Here is a 15,549-nt window from a genome sequence, read left to right as displayed (position 1 = left end):
AGGATGATACAAATTACAAAAATAGCTTTATATTATGGAACTCAGTCTCCACTGACACTAAATTTCTGAAAGTATTTCTTCTACTAGAGGAAGAAAATGCCATTTTTTTTATAATATACATATATTTAAAGATAAGTCATTTTAATTAACCTATAAGTTATTCAACGAATTTATAAATTTGTTTGATTAGATAAGTTTGATAAAATGATTTTACTTAACTAATTTAGAAATAAATTACTTATTTAATTGATATGGAAATTTGTTTGTTTTATTATATATATAGACACTGTTTTTGTTTTGTTTTCTATTTTATTTTATATTATAACAACACAATTTAGCAAATTCTAAAAATTTCTTTTTCAGTTTTTAAATAAAATTTAATATTTATGTCTTGAAGATATAAATTACTTTTAGACTGTTATCAAATTACAGATCATTATTTGAATTATTTTAATTTTTTTAAAAAAATTAACAAATTTATCATATTTATGTATTATGATGGAATGATTTCGTAAAAGAAATTTACATAATTTTATTTGTCTTTTAAGTATTTAATCAAAAGACAGTAATTAATGTTTAACTTTTAAGGAAAAAAAGAGGTTTAGAATTATTGTACTGTAGTTGCTTATTAGCTGGCAGGGGCAATGCGTGTGTGTCCGAATCGGTGATCGTGTTTGGGTGACCTTAATAGAAACAAATAACGTATCTATGACCATGACGCTCAATAATTAACACATGCTATGTCTTTCATTTAACTCTATAGCAACACCTTTCACCCTTTATTTATTAAAAGCCCAACAACACATACACTCATCTTAAGCAAAATGAAACTGTGTTTGTGTTTACTTTCACTGTTGTTGTTGGTCACATTCACAGTGGCCTCATCTGCCAATGTCAGCTACGACGGTCGCTCCCTCATTATTGATGCCCAACGGAAACTTCTTATCTCTGCCTCCATTCATTACCCACGCAGCGTTCCCGCGGTAGCCACCATATTTTTTTTTTTATTTCTCCGATGTGGTACTTCATAGTTCTCTAACCAGTTATTTGATTTTTTTGTGTGGCAGATGTGGCCTGGTCTTGTTCAAACAGCCAAGGAAGGAGGAGTAGATGTGATTGAAACCTATGTTTTCTGGAATGGCCATGAGCTTTCTCCAGGCAATGTGAGTAATTTAGAAGCAATACATAGGCCATGCTTTGATAAACTTCTCCCTATGCACTCATGGGAGAAGAAATAAAAATGTTAACTTTTTTATAGAAGCTCTTTAATCTACCTACTTCTCCAAAAGCTGAAATACATAAGTTCATTTTAACTTATGAGTAAAGTTCATTTCATTTTGCCTTTCTTATTTTCTTCTCCACTTATTGAGAAGTTTATTAGTTGTAAGATAGATAGATACTCTTAAAGCTTATAGTGTTATGTAAATTTTTAAGACTTTCCCCCTCTCACTTGTTGTATAGTATTACTTTGGAGGAAGGTTTGATCTGGTCAAGTTTGCCCAGACTGTTCAGCAGGCTGGGATGTACTTGATTCTTCGAATAGGCCCATTTGTTGCTGCAGAATGGAATTTTGGGTGAGTCCCATCATCATCTTTGCTATTTTTTTTTGGCAACATTAGGAGAGGTGGTATGTAAGAGACTAAACTGAGCTATAAGTTTCAGTAGTGTATGTTGGAGGAATTAATTCATATTAACCACTTTTACTAAGTTGATCGCGATTTCATAATTCTTAACCATAGCTATATGTTACAGTGGTGTACCGGTATGGCTGCATTATGTTCCAGGCACGGTATTCCGGACTTACAATCAGCCTTTTATGGTATGTATTTGGACTTTGAATTATGAACTGTAACTCATACAACAGTATAAATGCCATTTTTATATATTTATTTGTTGTTAAATAGCTTTGACCGCTCTAACTTTGTTTGCTCTTTCTTGGGGTTCAGTATCATATGCAGAAGTTTACAACTTACATAGTGAACCTTATGAAACAAGAGAAGCTTTTTGCTTCACAAGGGGGTCCCATAATCTTAGCCCAGGCAAGTATAACCTTAAACATTTCATTTTGTTCTTGGTGCATTACTTCAATGTGCTTGTCTACTTTGTCCTTGAAACATATCCAATCCAATGACTTTGTTTAGCTTCTTCACAATTTTGCAGATAGAAAATGAATATGGGTACTATGAAAATTTTTATAAGGAGGATGGTAAGAAATATGCCTTGTGGGCTGCAAAGATGGCTGTTTCTCAAAATACAGGTGTCCCTTGGATAATGTGCCAACAATGGGATGCTCCAGATCCTGTGGTAAGATTATAATTTCTTAGAGATGTCATTACATTGTGAACTCTAGTTAAATTTAGATTCGTAGTGCTTGTTGCAAGAAGATAATTAAAACTTCCAATCATAAGTGGGAAATGTTATAATATACATTTTGCCTGTGCTTCAAAATTCTTAACTTTTTCTACTGTTTATATAAATAAAGTTTTTTTTCTCTTCTTTTAAATATCTATGTAGCTGGTCACATTTACATGAAAACCTGACTATTCCTGATTCTTTTGCAGATTGATACATGCAATTCATTCTACTGTGACCAATTTACACCCACTTCTCCAAACAGGCCCAAAATTTGGACTGAGAACTGGCCTGGATGGTATGCTGGATCTCTTTAAACCTTTTCTCCCTGTAGTCCATTATTCATATTTTGCATAAAAATGTCCATTTTACCATGTGATAATGTATCTGTCATGGGAATACTTTGTGGTGAGTGTCTGCTAATAGTTATCTTATTTGTTGGGCATAATTCAGAAATTATCTTTATCCTTTTTCAATTGACTATTATGTATCAAGTAAAACAGAAAATTATTTTATTGCAAAATATTTGGGGGTGTTTGTCCGTCTCCTAAATTTTAGGAAACTAATTATCTGAACTAAGTTTGATATAAAAAGTAGTTTTCAAAAAGTCCAACACAATTTCTTTTAATCTTTCTTCCTTTTATTTCTCCATTTTTCTCTCCTCTAGCTAGATACAAATTATCATTGGATAAGATATACTTGAAAGGATGACTCATTCAAGCAATGGTCAATAAGCATGAGTTGAAATAGTCACAATCTCTTACATTTGATATATAAATTCAATATTAGGATTAGTTTTGGACCAACCTAAACAAAGTTTTCAACTGTTTTGTTTCTATACAGACCTGTGTAACTGGTTCCATCTTAATACCATTTTAAACAAGTTTTAGAAATTGCCAAATTTGAATGTGTTATCATTGAAAATATACTTCATGGATTTTAAAAACTGTTTGTGCAAAAGGCTAGAAGATAGACTAAGTGAATCTGCTAGACTTAGACCTAGGCAAATAATAAAAATATGCAAATTTTGAAAATTTAGCCTTTTCAGCTTATTTAGAACTTTAACTGTTGATGCTTTTCTTTTCCCTTCTATTTTCCACAAGATAGAGGAGTTAAAAGAGTACAAAAGCTAATATTTACTTTTGATCTTGCAATAGGGAGTGTATCTCACATTTTATGATTTTCTACTATTTTAAGGTTTAAAACTTTTGGGGGCAGAGATCCTCACAGGCCAGCAGAAGATGTTGCATTTTCTGTTGCTCGTTTCTTCCAGAAAGGTGGAAGTGTACATAATTACTACATGGTACATTTTTTTAATTTATTATGATTGTAGTAAATACCATTAAAAAAACATATCTGAATGATTTGCCATATCTAGTTTGTTTTTCTCTTATGTTGATCTCTTTGTATTATGTGGGTTAGTATCATGGAGGAACAAATTTTGGGCGTACAGCAGGTGGTCCATTCATTACTACAAGTTATGACTATGATGCCCCAGTGGATGAGTATGGTAAGACATCTAACTAAAGTTCTTAACTTTCTTATTTTGTAATTTATGCACAGGTCTCTCTACTGTATTTTGAAAAAGGTTGTTCTTAGTTCTTACAATCAATGCTAAAGTTTACTGATTAATAAATTTATCATATAATAACAGGGTTACCTAGACTTCCTAAATGGGGACATCTTAAGGAACTTCACAGAGCTATCAAGTTATGTGAGCACGTATTGCTTAATGGTAAATCAGTTAATATCTCCCTTGGTCCTTCTGTGGAGGTATTTTCCTTCCTTCAAACATTTGACTTTCACTGCTAGTACAAATAGATTGCCTTTTGTTCAGTTATGATAAGCAAATATGTGCTCTCTGGAATTATAAGCCATCATGTGTTTACCACTGTATTGCAGGCTGATGTCTATACTGACTCATCAGGAGCATGTGCTGCCTTTATTTCTAACGTTGATGATAAAAATGATAAGACTGTGGAATTTCGAAATGCATCATTTCACTTGCCAGCTTGGTCGGTTAGCATTCTTCCTGATTGCAAGAATGTAGTATTCAACACAGCTAAGGTATGTTATTGCTGTTCCTGCATTCCGCTGACGTCTTTTCTTAATAATGTAAATCTTGTCTAATGATCACATAAAATAAAAGCCATCATCAGGGGCTTAGTTTTAATTTCAACATTGCTCTAAATTTTAGTGATGTCAAATATTACATAGGAACTCTGGTCTGAGGTCTCTTTAAAATAAATGAAAAATTTACTGGTTATGGATAAAAACAGAATTTGGCATACACCTAGACAAAATGATATCAATCCCATGATTACCATTGTTAAAGTTTTGATGTATGCGAGCAGCAACCCATGAAACTGAAATTGATACTTGCAGCATGGCCTAGATCACTGCCATAATGAGAACTTTCTCAACAATAAAAGTTTATCTTAATAAATTACCCCTTTTCTGATAACTGTAATCATAATAAATAAGTTCTTAATAAATGTAACAAAATATTCTTGTATTGATCTGTTTAGTCATGAAATCTTCAACAGGTTACTTCCCAGACAAGTGTAGTTGCAATGGTTCCCGAGAGTTTGCAGCAATCAGATAAAGTTGTAAATTCTTTTAAATGGGACATAGTGAAGGAGAAGCCAGGAATCTGGGGGAAGGCAGACTTTGTCAAAAATGGTTTTGTTGATCTCATCAATACTACCAAAGATACCACTGACTACCTGTGGCATACAACAAGGTATTTCTTAAGATAAAAAAACATTTAAGTGCACATATTGATGAATCACAAGGATAAAAGATTGAAACATGTACCCATGGATAATATTGCACTGGAATCATATATTTTTTTTTTTACTTTGATAAGTAATTGCTATAGAAATGTAGATGTTCACAGAGTTATGCAAAATTTATCTAGTACAGTTATACCTGCATCATTGATCAAGAAAATATTAATGAACATTTTGATGTGGTCAAAGCATGGTGAGGTTTATTTTAAAATTATATAATGTTTTAGATTATTTTCTGTTTTTTGTACGCTTTCTGTGGTAATATTAGAGTATTTTGTGTTTAAATATGTTTGTGTATCTGTAGGATTGTCATGTAGAAGAACTAGAGAATGTAAATTACATTCAATACTGAAAATCTATCCATAAATCATTGATAATATTCCCTTTTTCTTTTGTGATTGATATATTATTTTTTTCTTAATTTGGGTGGGTTAGGTGAATAATACTGTATGGCAGCTTCCAATTGAAAAAACCATGGATAGTTCACAGCATACAACTTATTTGGACTACTATTATGAAATAGTTAGCAATCTAAGAGATTCAAACAGAGGTAGCCTTTAATGAGTTTTGCAGCTCCCGACAGTTAAAATCAAAAGTTTTGATTTCCCCATTCTCCCTTGTTTTCATTCTACTAGTTGCCAAAATTGCTGAAGGCAACAAGTGAATCTGGATGTCAATGACTTTCTTATCATGATTTTCTGTTACTATGTATAAATTTTCTTTTTATGCTCCTATCCTTCCCTGTATACTTTGACAAACATGCTTAATATCTCTCTACTTGGACATTCAGTGTGCTATAGACCATAGGATTCTAATATATTTTATGAATCTGAATTGGTGTTCTTCAAAAGGCCTAGGAGGGTTGCCAACTTGCCATGCTTTTAATTAGGATGTGTGCTATATTATGGATGCTTCTTCGTTTCATAATCAATTACAAACTCATTGGTATACAGTGTAATAGATTAATTTGTATAATAAATTAAATTGTATTTTAAAGTATATATGTTGTGGTTAAAGCTCAATTTTCTGTTGATGGCAGTATATTTGTAAGTGAAAATGAAGAGTTCTTAAAGAAGGGAAACAAACCAGTTCTTCTAATTGAATCCACGGGTCATGCTCTCCATGCTTTTGTGAATCAGGAATATGAAGGTTATCCTCTGATACATAATAAATTCATTACTTTGTATTTTTATTAATCAATCAATTATTATTGTGTGGTCTAATGAGAAATGTAGATCATTATGAAATTCAGCATATGCCACTTGTTCCCTTGTCTTCTCTTGGCAATTGTATTGTCCTTCCCTTGCAAAGTGTTAAGGATATTATGTTATTTCTTAAAATTAATTACATACACATCCCATGAAGCAAAATGAAATTAAAGGGGTTTCTCTTTTTTATTTTCAGAATTATATAATATAAAATCTGTTGTTTTAAGTTTTAACATCAGTGGAATGTGTTTAATTTAAAATTAGGAAGTTATATTTAGTTTCTGAAACTAATACAAAGTCTGAAATCTTGTCAAACCTCAAGGGGTGCTATGTAATTTGGACATTGGCTGCTTCCCTGGCTTATGAATCACCAATGAGAATATAGGGGTTTATGTCTCCTTAGCAAAAATATATTTTTACTTTCTTGCTATTTAACATGTCTTGTATTTATTGTGCAAATCTAAACACAGGCATTTTAATACTGACAGAAATGACATGACAGTACTTATTACATGAAAGTGAAACCATAATAATATATTATTTTAATATATTAATTTATGAAAGTAATTAAGAAATTCAAGCCTTTGTTTCGCATTTATCTTGAGTGGATAAATATTCATTATTCAAAACTAAAAAAAAAGGAAGAAAAGGAAATAAGATAAAAGAAAATAAAGGAAAAGAAACAAATTTTCACTTGCCTTTTGTATGTTGATCCAACCTAATCACTTCGAAGTCTGAATATCTGTGGCTTGCGGTGCCAATTAGTTACTAGCATTCATCTGTCTTGTCAATGTCATACATTAGAAACAATTCTGTTAGATGCATTCATTTTTGTTTGAAAGCGAAATTTGTATTATGCATTTGGAAACTATTGAATTTCAACACTGATGAGTAAAGTCATGAACTAATATGAACACAAGCTCTTACAAATAAGTTTAACTTTTTGTCTTTTAGGTACTGGTTCTGGAAATGGTACACATGCACCATTCACTTTTAAGAATCCCATCTCCCTCAGGGCAGGGAAAAATGAAATTGCTTTGCTATGCTTGACCGTTGGCTTACAGGTGAATTCCTCTGTTTAGAATTAGAGCATGCATTTTCTTGATTTCTTTTATTTTTTATTTTTTATGCTGAATGAGGCTTACACCCAAAACAAATAAGATTAGACCCCCATCCTGGAAAGAGATACACCAGTAGCAATTTTTCTTACGAAATTAAGCAATTGCTATATTATAACTCCTAAGAAATACAAATTTCTCAATAGGTGGCATGAGTTCAAAAATGGGAATTTTAAGTTTATATTAAACCCTTTGCTGGTAATAGAATTTATTTTCCAATGACGTCACCCCCATCTGCATATTACTGTCTGAGGTCTAGGTATATGGTGCCAATGCCATCTATGCCCATATCTTATCTAGAATTTTGAATGATTTTATTTCATAATATGAAATCCCATATATCCCATTTATGAAATAATTTATTTTTGTACTTCCCAGTATATTTTTTTACTTGGTTTTTTATGATGTATTTGTTATTAATCACTACCCTTATCACTCTGCGTGTATTTCATCATATGAGGTTCAAATTATATAAGGCTTATAATTGACTTCTCGTATTTCAAACTAAACTGAATTCTGTTAACCTCAAGATATATTGACTTTAAACGATCTAAATCTGATATTGACCCTTGGTTTTTTAAAATGTGCTGAGCTATATAACTACATTATAATTAATGATGGGCAATTTGAATATTAAAGTATATTATAACTATTTTTCTCATTCCCCTCTCATACTATTTTTTTCATTATGTTTAGACAGCTGGACCATTTTATGACTTCGTAGGGGCAGGACTAACTAGTGTGAAGATCAAGGGACTGAACAATGGGACAATAGACTTGTCTTCTTATGCCTGGACTTACAAGGTACTTTTTCTTCTGCATTACCATCCTAAAATGTATATCCCCCACTATCTCTGAAATGCTGCTCAATATTTTATAGACCCTTGATGGTGGTATTAAGCATGGAAATTTATATTATTTTTCTCAGATTGGAGTCCAAGGAGAATATCTAAGGTTATACCAGGGAAATGGGTTGAATAATGTGAACTGGACATCTACTTCAGAACCACCAAAAATGCAGCCATTGACATGGTACAAGGTAATGAATGATCTTTGTTGTTTTTCCCATAGTTTATGGAAATTATCAATACATCTTTCATTTAGTTTGTGTTTTATGGTGAAGTATCTTTTAAAATTCTTGGCCTTGCAGGCTATTGTAGATGCTCCACCTGGGGATGAGCCAGTTGGATTGGATATGTTGCATATGGGAAAGGGTCTAGCCTGGTTAAATGGAGAAGAAATAGGAAGATATTGGCCTAGGAAAAGTGAATTCAAGAGTGAAGATTGTGTGAAAGAATGTGATTACAGAGGCAAATTCAATCCTGACAAATGTGACACTGGTTGTGGAGAACCTACACAGAGATGGTAAAACTATGGACAATAATGATTTCCATGAAATTGATGAATTGAAATGTGCAGTCTTTTCCTTTATTTCATATGCAGAAAAAGTTTACCTTTGATATGTTAACTAGTATAAAAGTGATTGAAAATTTTATGCCAAGTGCCAACCCTCATCATAACCAGCAGTAATAGGCGAATTAAAATACTAAAATAGGATTGTTTACAAATCGATGCAATTGATGGTGCAGGATTTATACTTGGCAGATTCTTTATTTTACAAGATAATTGACAAGGCTTAGTAGGTTCTTTATGTTTTGCTTAACTGTTCGTTAGGCTGTCCTCAAATTCTATAATGAATTAGAACCCATAGTAGATTTTTACTATTTACTTTATTTTGTAGTTCCTTATGCATCATTTGCAAATCTGACAAGTTGTCTAGAGTATAAACTAGAAAGCATTCATGATTCATCATAAAGTTTAAAGAACTACAATTTATTTTGTAGGTCTCAGAGTCACGTACCATTCTTGTTTTAATAAAAACATTCTGTATTTCCTATGTATCAGGTACCATGTTCCACGATCTTGGTTCAAGCCATCTGGAAATATTCTTGTTCTTTTTGAGGAGAAAGGTGGAGATCCAGAAAAGATCAAGTTTGTGAGACGTAAAGTATCTGGAGCTTGTGCCCTTGTTGCTGAGGATTACCCCTCTGTTGCACTCGTTTCTCAGGGTGAAGATAAAATACAGAGTAACAAAAACATTCCTTTTGCCCGTTTGGCATGCCCCGGTAACACTCGTATATCTGCTGTGAAGTTTGCTAGCTTTGGAAGCCCATCTGGGACATGTGGATCTTACCTCAAGGGAGATTGCCATGATCCCAATTCTAGCACAATTGTTGAGAAGGTATGTCTTTTTGCAATTTTTTTGTATTGCATATGGGTTTTTCTCTCCTTAGTATCTATTAATATTTTCATTTTCAAAATTAATCTCACAATTAAAGGATGTCTTGATGCTTATGGGCTTGTGTGTGCAAGCAATCCTGTTAGCTTTGCTGTGTGTGCATTATAAATAATTGCTAAAGGAACTTATCACAAATTCATAATTAATATAACACTACCTCTTGGCTGGTAATTACCTTTCATTCCTCCTCACATGGTATGTTTTCAGTGGGAAGAGGTTGAACCATGAACCTCATCCGTACCAAAGTGACATCATGAGTCACACATTGGATTCAATGTCCGTTATTTCAAATACTTGTTACATGAATTTATCATATTCACAAGTGAACTTTTATTTAAATGGCCATCCCTTGTTTCTTGCTTTGATATTTAAAGTGAAGATTTAGCATATGCAGGTTCCTTGTTTCTTTTATTGAAATGTAATGTTTTAATTATTCGTTTCGTTTGTTCTTTTGTTTTTTAAGGATTATAATATTGATAGATCTTTATAAACATTGTTGTTGGTGTTGCAGGCGTGCCTAAACAAAAACGACTGTGTCATAAAATTAACTGAAGAGAATTTCAAAAGCAACTTGTGTCCTGGTTTATCAAGGAAACTTGCAGTGGAAGCAGTCTGTAGTTGAATAATAAACTAACGAACTCCGGTGCAAGAGACTCGTCACTTTGTGACTGCTGTTGATTAATATTATTGTCGATTCCGGAGGAACATTGCATCTCACCATTTATTTTACCAGCTTGGCTACATCAAAAAAGCAGAAGAAAATTTTGCATATATTAATATTAATATTATCAGCAAGGTCTCTAATGTACAAATATAATTTATGGCAGAGAAATCTGCTGTAAATACGATATCTATTAATCAATTTGGCTTTCACATGGGTGTGTTAGCCACTGAGAATCAATGCATTTTATTCACACGACGCTCTGAAACAACCTTTGTGGTAACGTTTTGATTCATTATTCATATGAGGAGTTAACTTTCATTTTAGATTTTGCCTACACGTTTTGTGCGAAAATATAAGTAAGCTGGTGAAACACACAAATACAAGTCATATTTCCCATACAGAATTCACGATAGTCAGAATAGCCTAGCCTTTTTTATTTGATTAGATTTATGTATTTTATAAAACAAAAATACTTTTTGGTCACTAAGGCTATTACTATATCCCCAAATGTTTGGAGATGGGACTAAATGGCAAATTTAGTCCCTAAATTTGTATATCTTGATATCATTTTAGTTCTTGAAACTTAAAAATTCAAATAGTTCCTAAAATTAACTCTTTTTTCCATTTTAGTCCCTATTCCAGGAATTTAAGTGATCATAATAATACAAGTTTAGGGACCAACATGAAAGAGGTTAATTTCAAGTACTTAAATGAAACTTCAGACAATTTGAATTTTCCTTAGTTTGAAGGTGATAATGAATTACAAATTTAAGGACGAAATTGACCATTTAGTCATAAATATATTAAGTCAATTGATTTTCTGATACCATCTATCGGTCTGAGTCAGTTTTAATCTTAAACAGGAGTACAAAAACTATAGGTGGCCAAAAAATAAGTTTGATTACTAAATGTAATTTAAAATAACTGGCCGTTACGATTTGTATTTGTGTTCATATTTTCAAACTGAAATTTTGGCTATACGATAGAATTCTTTGAGAAAGTGAATCATCCCACAGCGCCACTACGCTGTGGCAAGGGCTGCTATCGTTAAAGCAGTACTATAGCGAGCTCCTTAAAACCCTGGAAGTAAGGAGACTACGATTTTGAAATGCACAATTAAGTTTCCCTTCAAAAAACTAATACTGGTCTCCCAGACATATCAATCCAAAATTTTAAAAAATTTGGAAGAAGCAAGCAACTAAATCCCAATTTATAGGATTCAAATAAATCAACTAGCAGAAAAAGGAATAAGGATTCTTAATGATGTTGAAACCCTGAAGGCTGTTAAATTAATGAGTGGTAGAAAGTGAGAAGAGAAAGCTATATCAAAATAACAGAAGTCTTCACATTGAAGATAAAGACTGAGTGAAATGTAACAGGTCCACTCTCACCAACTCATATCATAAAACCTAAACACCAAGCAATAATTTGATGTAATGCCGTATCCAAAAAAATAAAGCTCACTCTATGAAGCCAATACCCCACAAAATTGAAAAAACCAAAAATGATTTTCTTTTCAAAAGATCCAATTACTTGAAGCTGATGTCACAGTATTTGAGAGCATTCCAAATCAATACTCAATAGATCTAAAGGCAAATGCTGTCAAACTGCAGTATTTCACATCTGCATAATAGGCATTTGCCTTATGCAAAACCTTAGCAAATATAACAAAATGAAATCCCACAGAAATCAATCTAACAAACTCCTATAAAGGATTGAATAAGATATGATATAAACATAATAAAAGGAGAAATCCACTAAATGAGGTTAAGATTGATGCTATACTTCCTCAGTCATAAAATCACAAGCTTCCAGGCACAAATATAATAGAGGCAAACTGATGGCAATATAACATGTTAAACTGCTCAACTAAGAATTTATCTAGAGTATTAAAAATTCACAGATTCATACATGATAATATTTCTCCCACAACATATTCAAGATGTTAACAAGAGAAACAGTAATTAAACTGGAAAGGGAAAGATAATTTTTCTTTCTTGTTGGATAGGAACGGAGTTTACAACTGTGCCAGAGTGTTAATCATTTCCCCCTGGAATTTAGAAAAGAAAACTTGTAAGAGAATTATTTCACATATTCTTTTCAAAAAAGAAAAAGAAAATCATGAGAAAGATAAAAGTACAATTATGATTTCATTCAAGTCTTCATCATGAGAAATATAAAAGTACAATTTAATTTCACTTACGTGTTCATCATCAAGGTTATGTTGTCTCCTTTAAGAAGGATCCTCCCTAATGTCTTTCTGCTTTTCTTCTTGACGTTCACTTCTTCAGCATCATCAAGAACCAAATTCATGTATTCATCAAAACCCTGATTGGAAAACAATAAAATCACATTACCCTTAACTATCAGCTCAGATGATCAATATTTTTAACAAAGTTACGCTGTCTACAACAACTACCGCCATTCATCCAAATCCCCCTACCCAAGAACCAAAAAGTTTACAAGATCCCGAAGTCAACAAATTTTCGGTCACACTGATTGAGATATGACAGAATGGATGAGGAAAATCCACACTTTTTGGACATGGAATCAATTCCGTTGGGTAATTATAAGTGTATGACTCGAAAACCTTTAAAAGAACAGAACACCACCAATCCGTTAAACTAAATTCCCTCACAATCCAATACACTGATGATTACGGCGCACATATAAAGTCACAGACAAATTATAATAAACATGTTAACAAAGAAGCATTAAAAAAAACAGCAAGACTCACGATGATTCGGCCTTCAATCCTCAAATCCTTCTGCTCAAAAAGCCAAATCTGAATGCGCGCTTTCTGCATAAATGACAATTAGAAAAAGAAAACAAAGTCAGAACAAAAAACAAAGAGAAATTAGGGGAAATGCAGAAGGAATTATCAACGATAATGAGTAGGTGAAAACTTACGCTCTGAAGAAACCTGAAAATCAAGTTCTGGGAAAATGAAGAAAGGAACGAGGTTAGGTTAGTGTTAGAATTAACAAAACCGAGAGTGAAAGTGAAAGAGTGTGTGAGAATTATACAATAGGTTGGGTCATAACCCTCTGAACTTTGGTACTCGCCATGGCTGCAGAGATTGCAAGAAGTGGGAGATGGGAGGGAAGACTCCAAAGCTAGGGTTTTGCCCTCTCTCTCACTCTCTGTTTCAGACAAATAACAATAAGTGGACAATGCCTAGGACTTTTATAATTTGGGTTTTGGGTTTAAAAAAAAACTAAAATTTCATATTTTTTAGAAAAAATAAACAAAATAAAAAAGTAGTACAGTACCATGTTATAATTTGTAATTTATAAATTTATAATAAAAACTTAAATATATTTTTAGCAGTTGTTTAATTTTAATTCTTTTTTAAAAAAACTGTTTATTTTTAGTTCACAAAATTACAAAAATCCATATATGTTTTAACCTTAAATAAAAAAATTAAAATAGCATCGATTTTATTAATTATATAATAATTAAAACAAATTAATTTTTATAATGACTAAAAGAATATAATTTCATAAAATAAATACCATATGTAAAACTATATTATATTATATATATGAAAATGAAATAAGTTTTTTTCACCTAGATTATATATTTTTTCATTGAAAAAAATTATATATTTATATGACTCGAAAACATCTCAATTATTAAATAACTTTAATTAAATAAAAAATATCTTAGAAGTAATAATTATTATAGTTAAACAATTCATATATTTTATTAGTCTTTAATAATAAGAATATTTTTAGAAATTTGTTTGTTATTTTTTATAAGATCATTTTTTTAATATTTATATGTATTAATTTTTTTTTATATTCACTTACTTGATTATTTTTTTTCCAAATATTAATAAGATGCAATTAAGTGAATAAAAAGATAAGAAAAAAATAATTTTAAAATGATAGTACAAATAATAATAAATTTAATGTGATTAATTAAGTTAATTACATTTCTCAAGGAATATAAATTAATTGAAATGTTGTTATAATTAGCTATAGAAAAAGTACTTTGAAGTAACTCTTAAATGTTCATCGTTCACAATGATTCTTATATGACAATAAAATATTATTTTACTCATTAGTAATAATAATAGTTGATTATATGAGAAACTTGAGTTTAACTTTAAACACCTAACACGACACATAAATTACCTCCAATATAATAAATTAAACAATAATATTTAAAAATAAGCAACTCATTTAACAATAAATGTTATAAATGTTGGAGATGTTTTTTTATCAGAAGGAAGGAAATAACAACTACAGACACAAGGACACCGTACTCGTAGCATTAGCAAACAACAACTTTTGTAGTAAGACAAAAAGACACTAATTGATGGGCCTCAAACAGCAGATTATTTGTCAAAGATGATGTGAATTCTAGCAAAGGTAACAAAAAATTTAAATTCATTAATCAAGTTACTGAGATGGATGGTTACAAGACGGAGGTGAATAGCAACTGGAACCAACCTATTGGAGGGGACCAGGTCAAGATCCTATGGAAGAAGCTAAGCAGGTTAAAACCAGTACTGATGATGATGAATAAACCATTGATGGGCCCCAAACAGCAGATTGAGAACATTAGAAATAAGCTGACAGATGCCCATAATAACTTGAGTCATGATCGTATGAACGAGCAAAGGATTAAGGAAGTGAAGCAACATACCGAAAACCTCTTAAACCTTCAAGAGAATGAAGAGAAAGTGCTGAGACAAAGAGCAAAGGTCGAGTGGATCCGGTTAGGTGACGGCAACAATGCGTTTTTTCATGCCTCTCTAAAAAGCAGGCAGAAAAAATGTGGTATTACTAAGCTTTTGCAGGAAGATGGGACTGTGGTGCACCAGCAGGAAGACATATCCAATGAGGTGTTAAACTTTTATGGGAAGCTATTAGGTGAAACTCATGAGAAGTTAAAAAGTGTGGATATAGTTGCTATCAGAAATGGTAAACAATTAGACAGAATCCAGAGAGCTGAATTGGTGAAAATGGTGGAAATAGAGGAAATAAAAGCAGCCCTAAAAAGCATTGGTGATCTGAAGGCACCAGGTGTCGATGGATATGGCGCAAAATTTTTTAAAGCAACGTGGTGCACTGTCAAAAATGATGTTACGAGGACTGTGTTAGACTTT

General features: G+C 31.9%; 2 protein-coding genes across 2 annotated transcripts; one reads left to right on the top strand and one right to left on the bottom strand.

Annotated features, from left to right (window-relative positions):
* The first annotated feature begins 782 nt into the window (after positions 1 to 782).
* LOC114415822 (beta-galactosidase 10-like) lies at positions 783 to 10,735 on the top strand. Its single transcript, XM_028380684.1, has 19 exons — positions 783 to 983; positions 1,068 to 1,163; positions 1,462 to 1,574; positions 1,753 to 1,819; positions 1,947 to 2,039; positions 2,161 to 2,304; positions 2,562 to 2,650; positions 3,550 to 3,655; positions 3,775 to 3,862; positions 4,007 to 4,125; positions 4,255 to 4,419; positions 4,899 to 5,095; positions 6,184 to 6,293; positions 7,307 to 7,416; positions 8,167 to 8,274; positions 8,399 to 8,509; positions 8,621 to 8,835; positions 9,376 to 9,712; positions 10,281 to 10,735. The coding sequence occupies exons 1-19, from the start codon at positions 825 to 827 to the stop codon at positions 10,389 to 10,391; spliced, it is 2,538 nt and encodes an 845-aa protein (XP_028236485.1). The 5' UTR covers positions 783 to 824; the 3' UTR covers positions 10,392 to 10,735.
* A 1,430-nt stretch (positions 10,736 to 12,165) lies between these two features.
* Positions 12,166 to 13,605, bottom strand: LOC114415821 (small nuclear ribonucleoprotein E-like). Its single transcript, XM_028380683.1, has 5 exons — positions 13,460 to 13,605; positions 13,344 to 13,370; positions 13,171 to 13,233; positions 12,637 to 12,761; positions 12,166 to 12,483 (listed from the first exon to the last, which is right to left on the bottom strand). The coding sequence occupies exons 1-5, from the start codon at positions 13,499 to 13,501 to the stop codon at positions 12,474 to 12,476; spliced, it is 267 nt and encodes an 88-aa protein (XP_028236484.1). The 5' UTR covers positions 13,502 to 13,605; the 3' UTR covers positions 12,166 to 12,473.
* Positions 13,606 to 15,549: the final 1,944 nt, after the last annotated feature.

This window comes from Glycine soja, chromosome 6, assembly GCF_004193775.1.
Source record: "Glycine soja cultivar W05 chromosome 6, ASM419377v2, whole genome shotgun sequence".
NCBI classification, from domain to species: Eukaryota; Viridiplantae; Streptophyta; class Magnoliopsida; order Fabales; family Fabaceae; genus Glycine; species Glycine soja.
Note: the sequence above shows the minus strand (reverse complement) of the source record. Positions and strands in the feature narration are given on the sequence as shown.

Excerpts from the sequence above, each read along its gene's own strand:
- LOC114415822 (XM_028380684.1), top strand. The coding sequence starts at position 825 with ATGAAACTGTGTTTGTGTTTACTTTCACTGTTGTTGTTGGTCACATTC. Across the intron at positions 984-1,067 it reads ACCCACGCAGCGTTCCCGCG|ATGTGGCCTGGTCTTGTTCA; the intron begins GTAGCCACCATA and ends TTTGTGTGGCAG. Across the intron at positions 2,651-3,549 it reads ACTGAGAACTGGCCTGGATG|GTTTAAAACTTTTGGGGGCA; the intron begins GTATGCTGGATC and ends TACTATTTTAAG.
- LOC114415821 (XM_028380683.1), bottom strand. The coding sequence starts at position 13,501 with ATGGCGAGTACCAAAGTTCAGAGGGTTATGACCCAACCTATT. Across the intron at positions 13,371-13,459 it reads GGGTTATGACCCAACCTATT|AACTTGATTTTCAGGTTTCT; the intron begins GTATAATTCTCA and ends TCATTTTCCCAG. Across the intron at positions 13,234-13,343 it reads TTTTCAGGTTTCTTCAGAGC|AAAGCGCGCATTCAGATTTG; the intron begins GTAAGTTTTCAC and ends TCATTTATGCAG.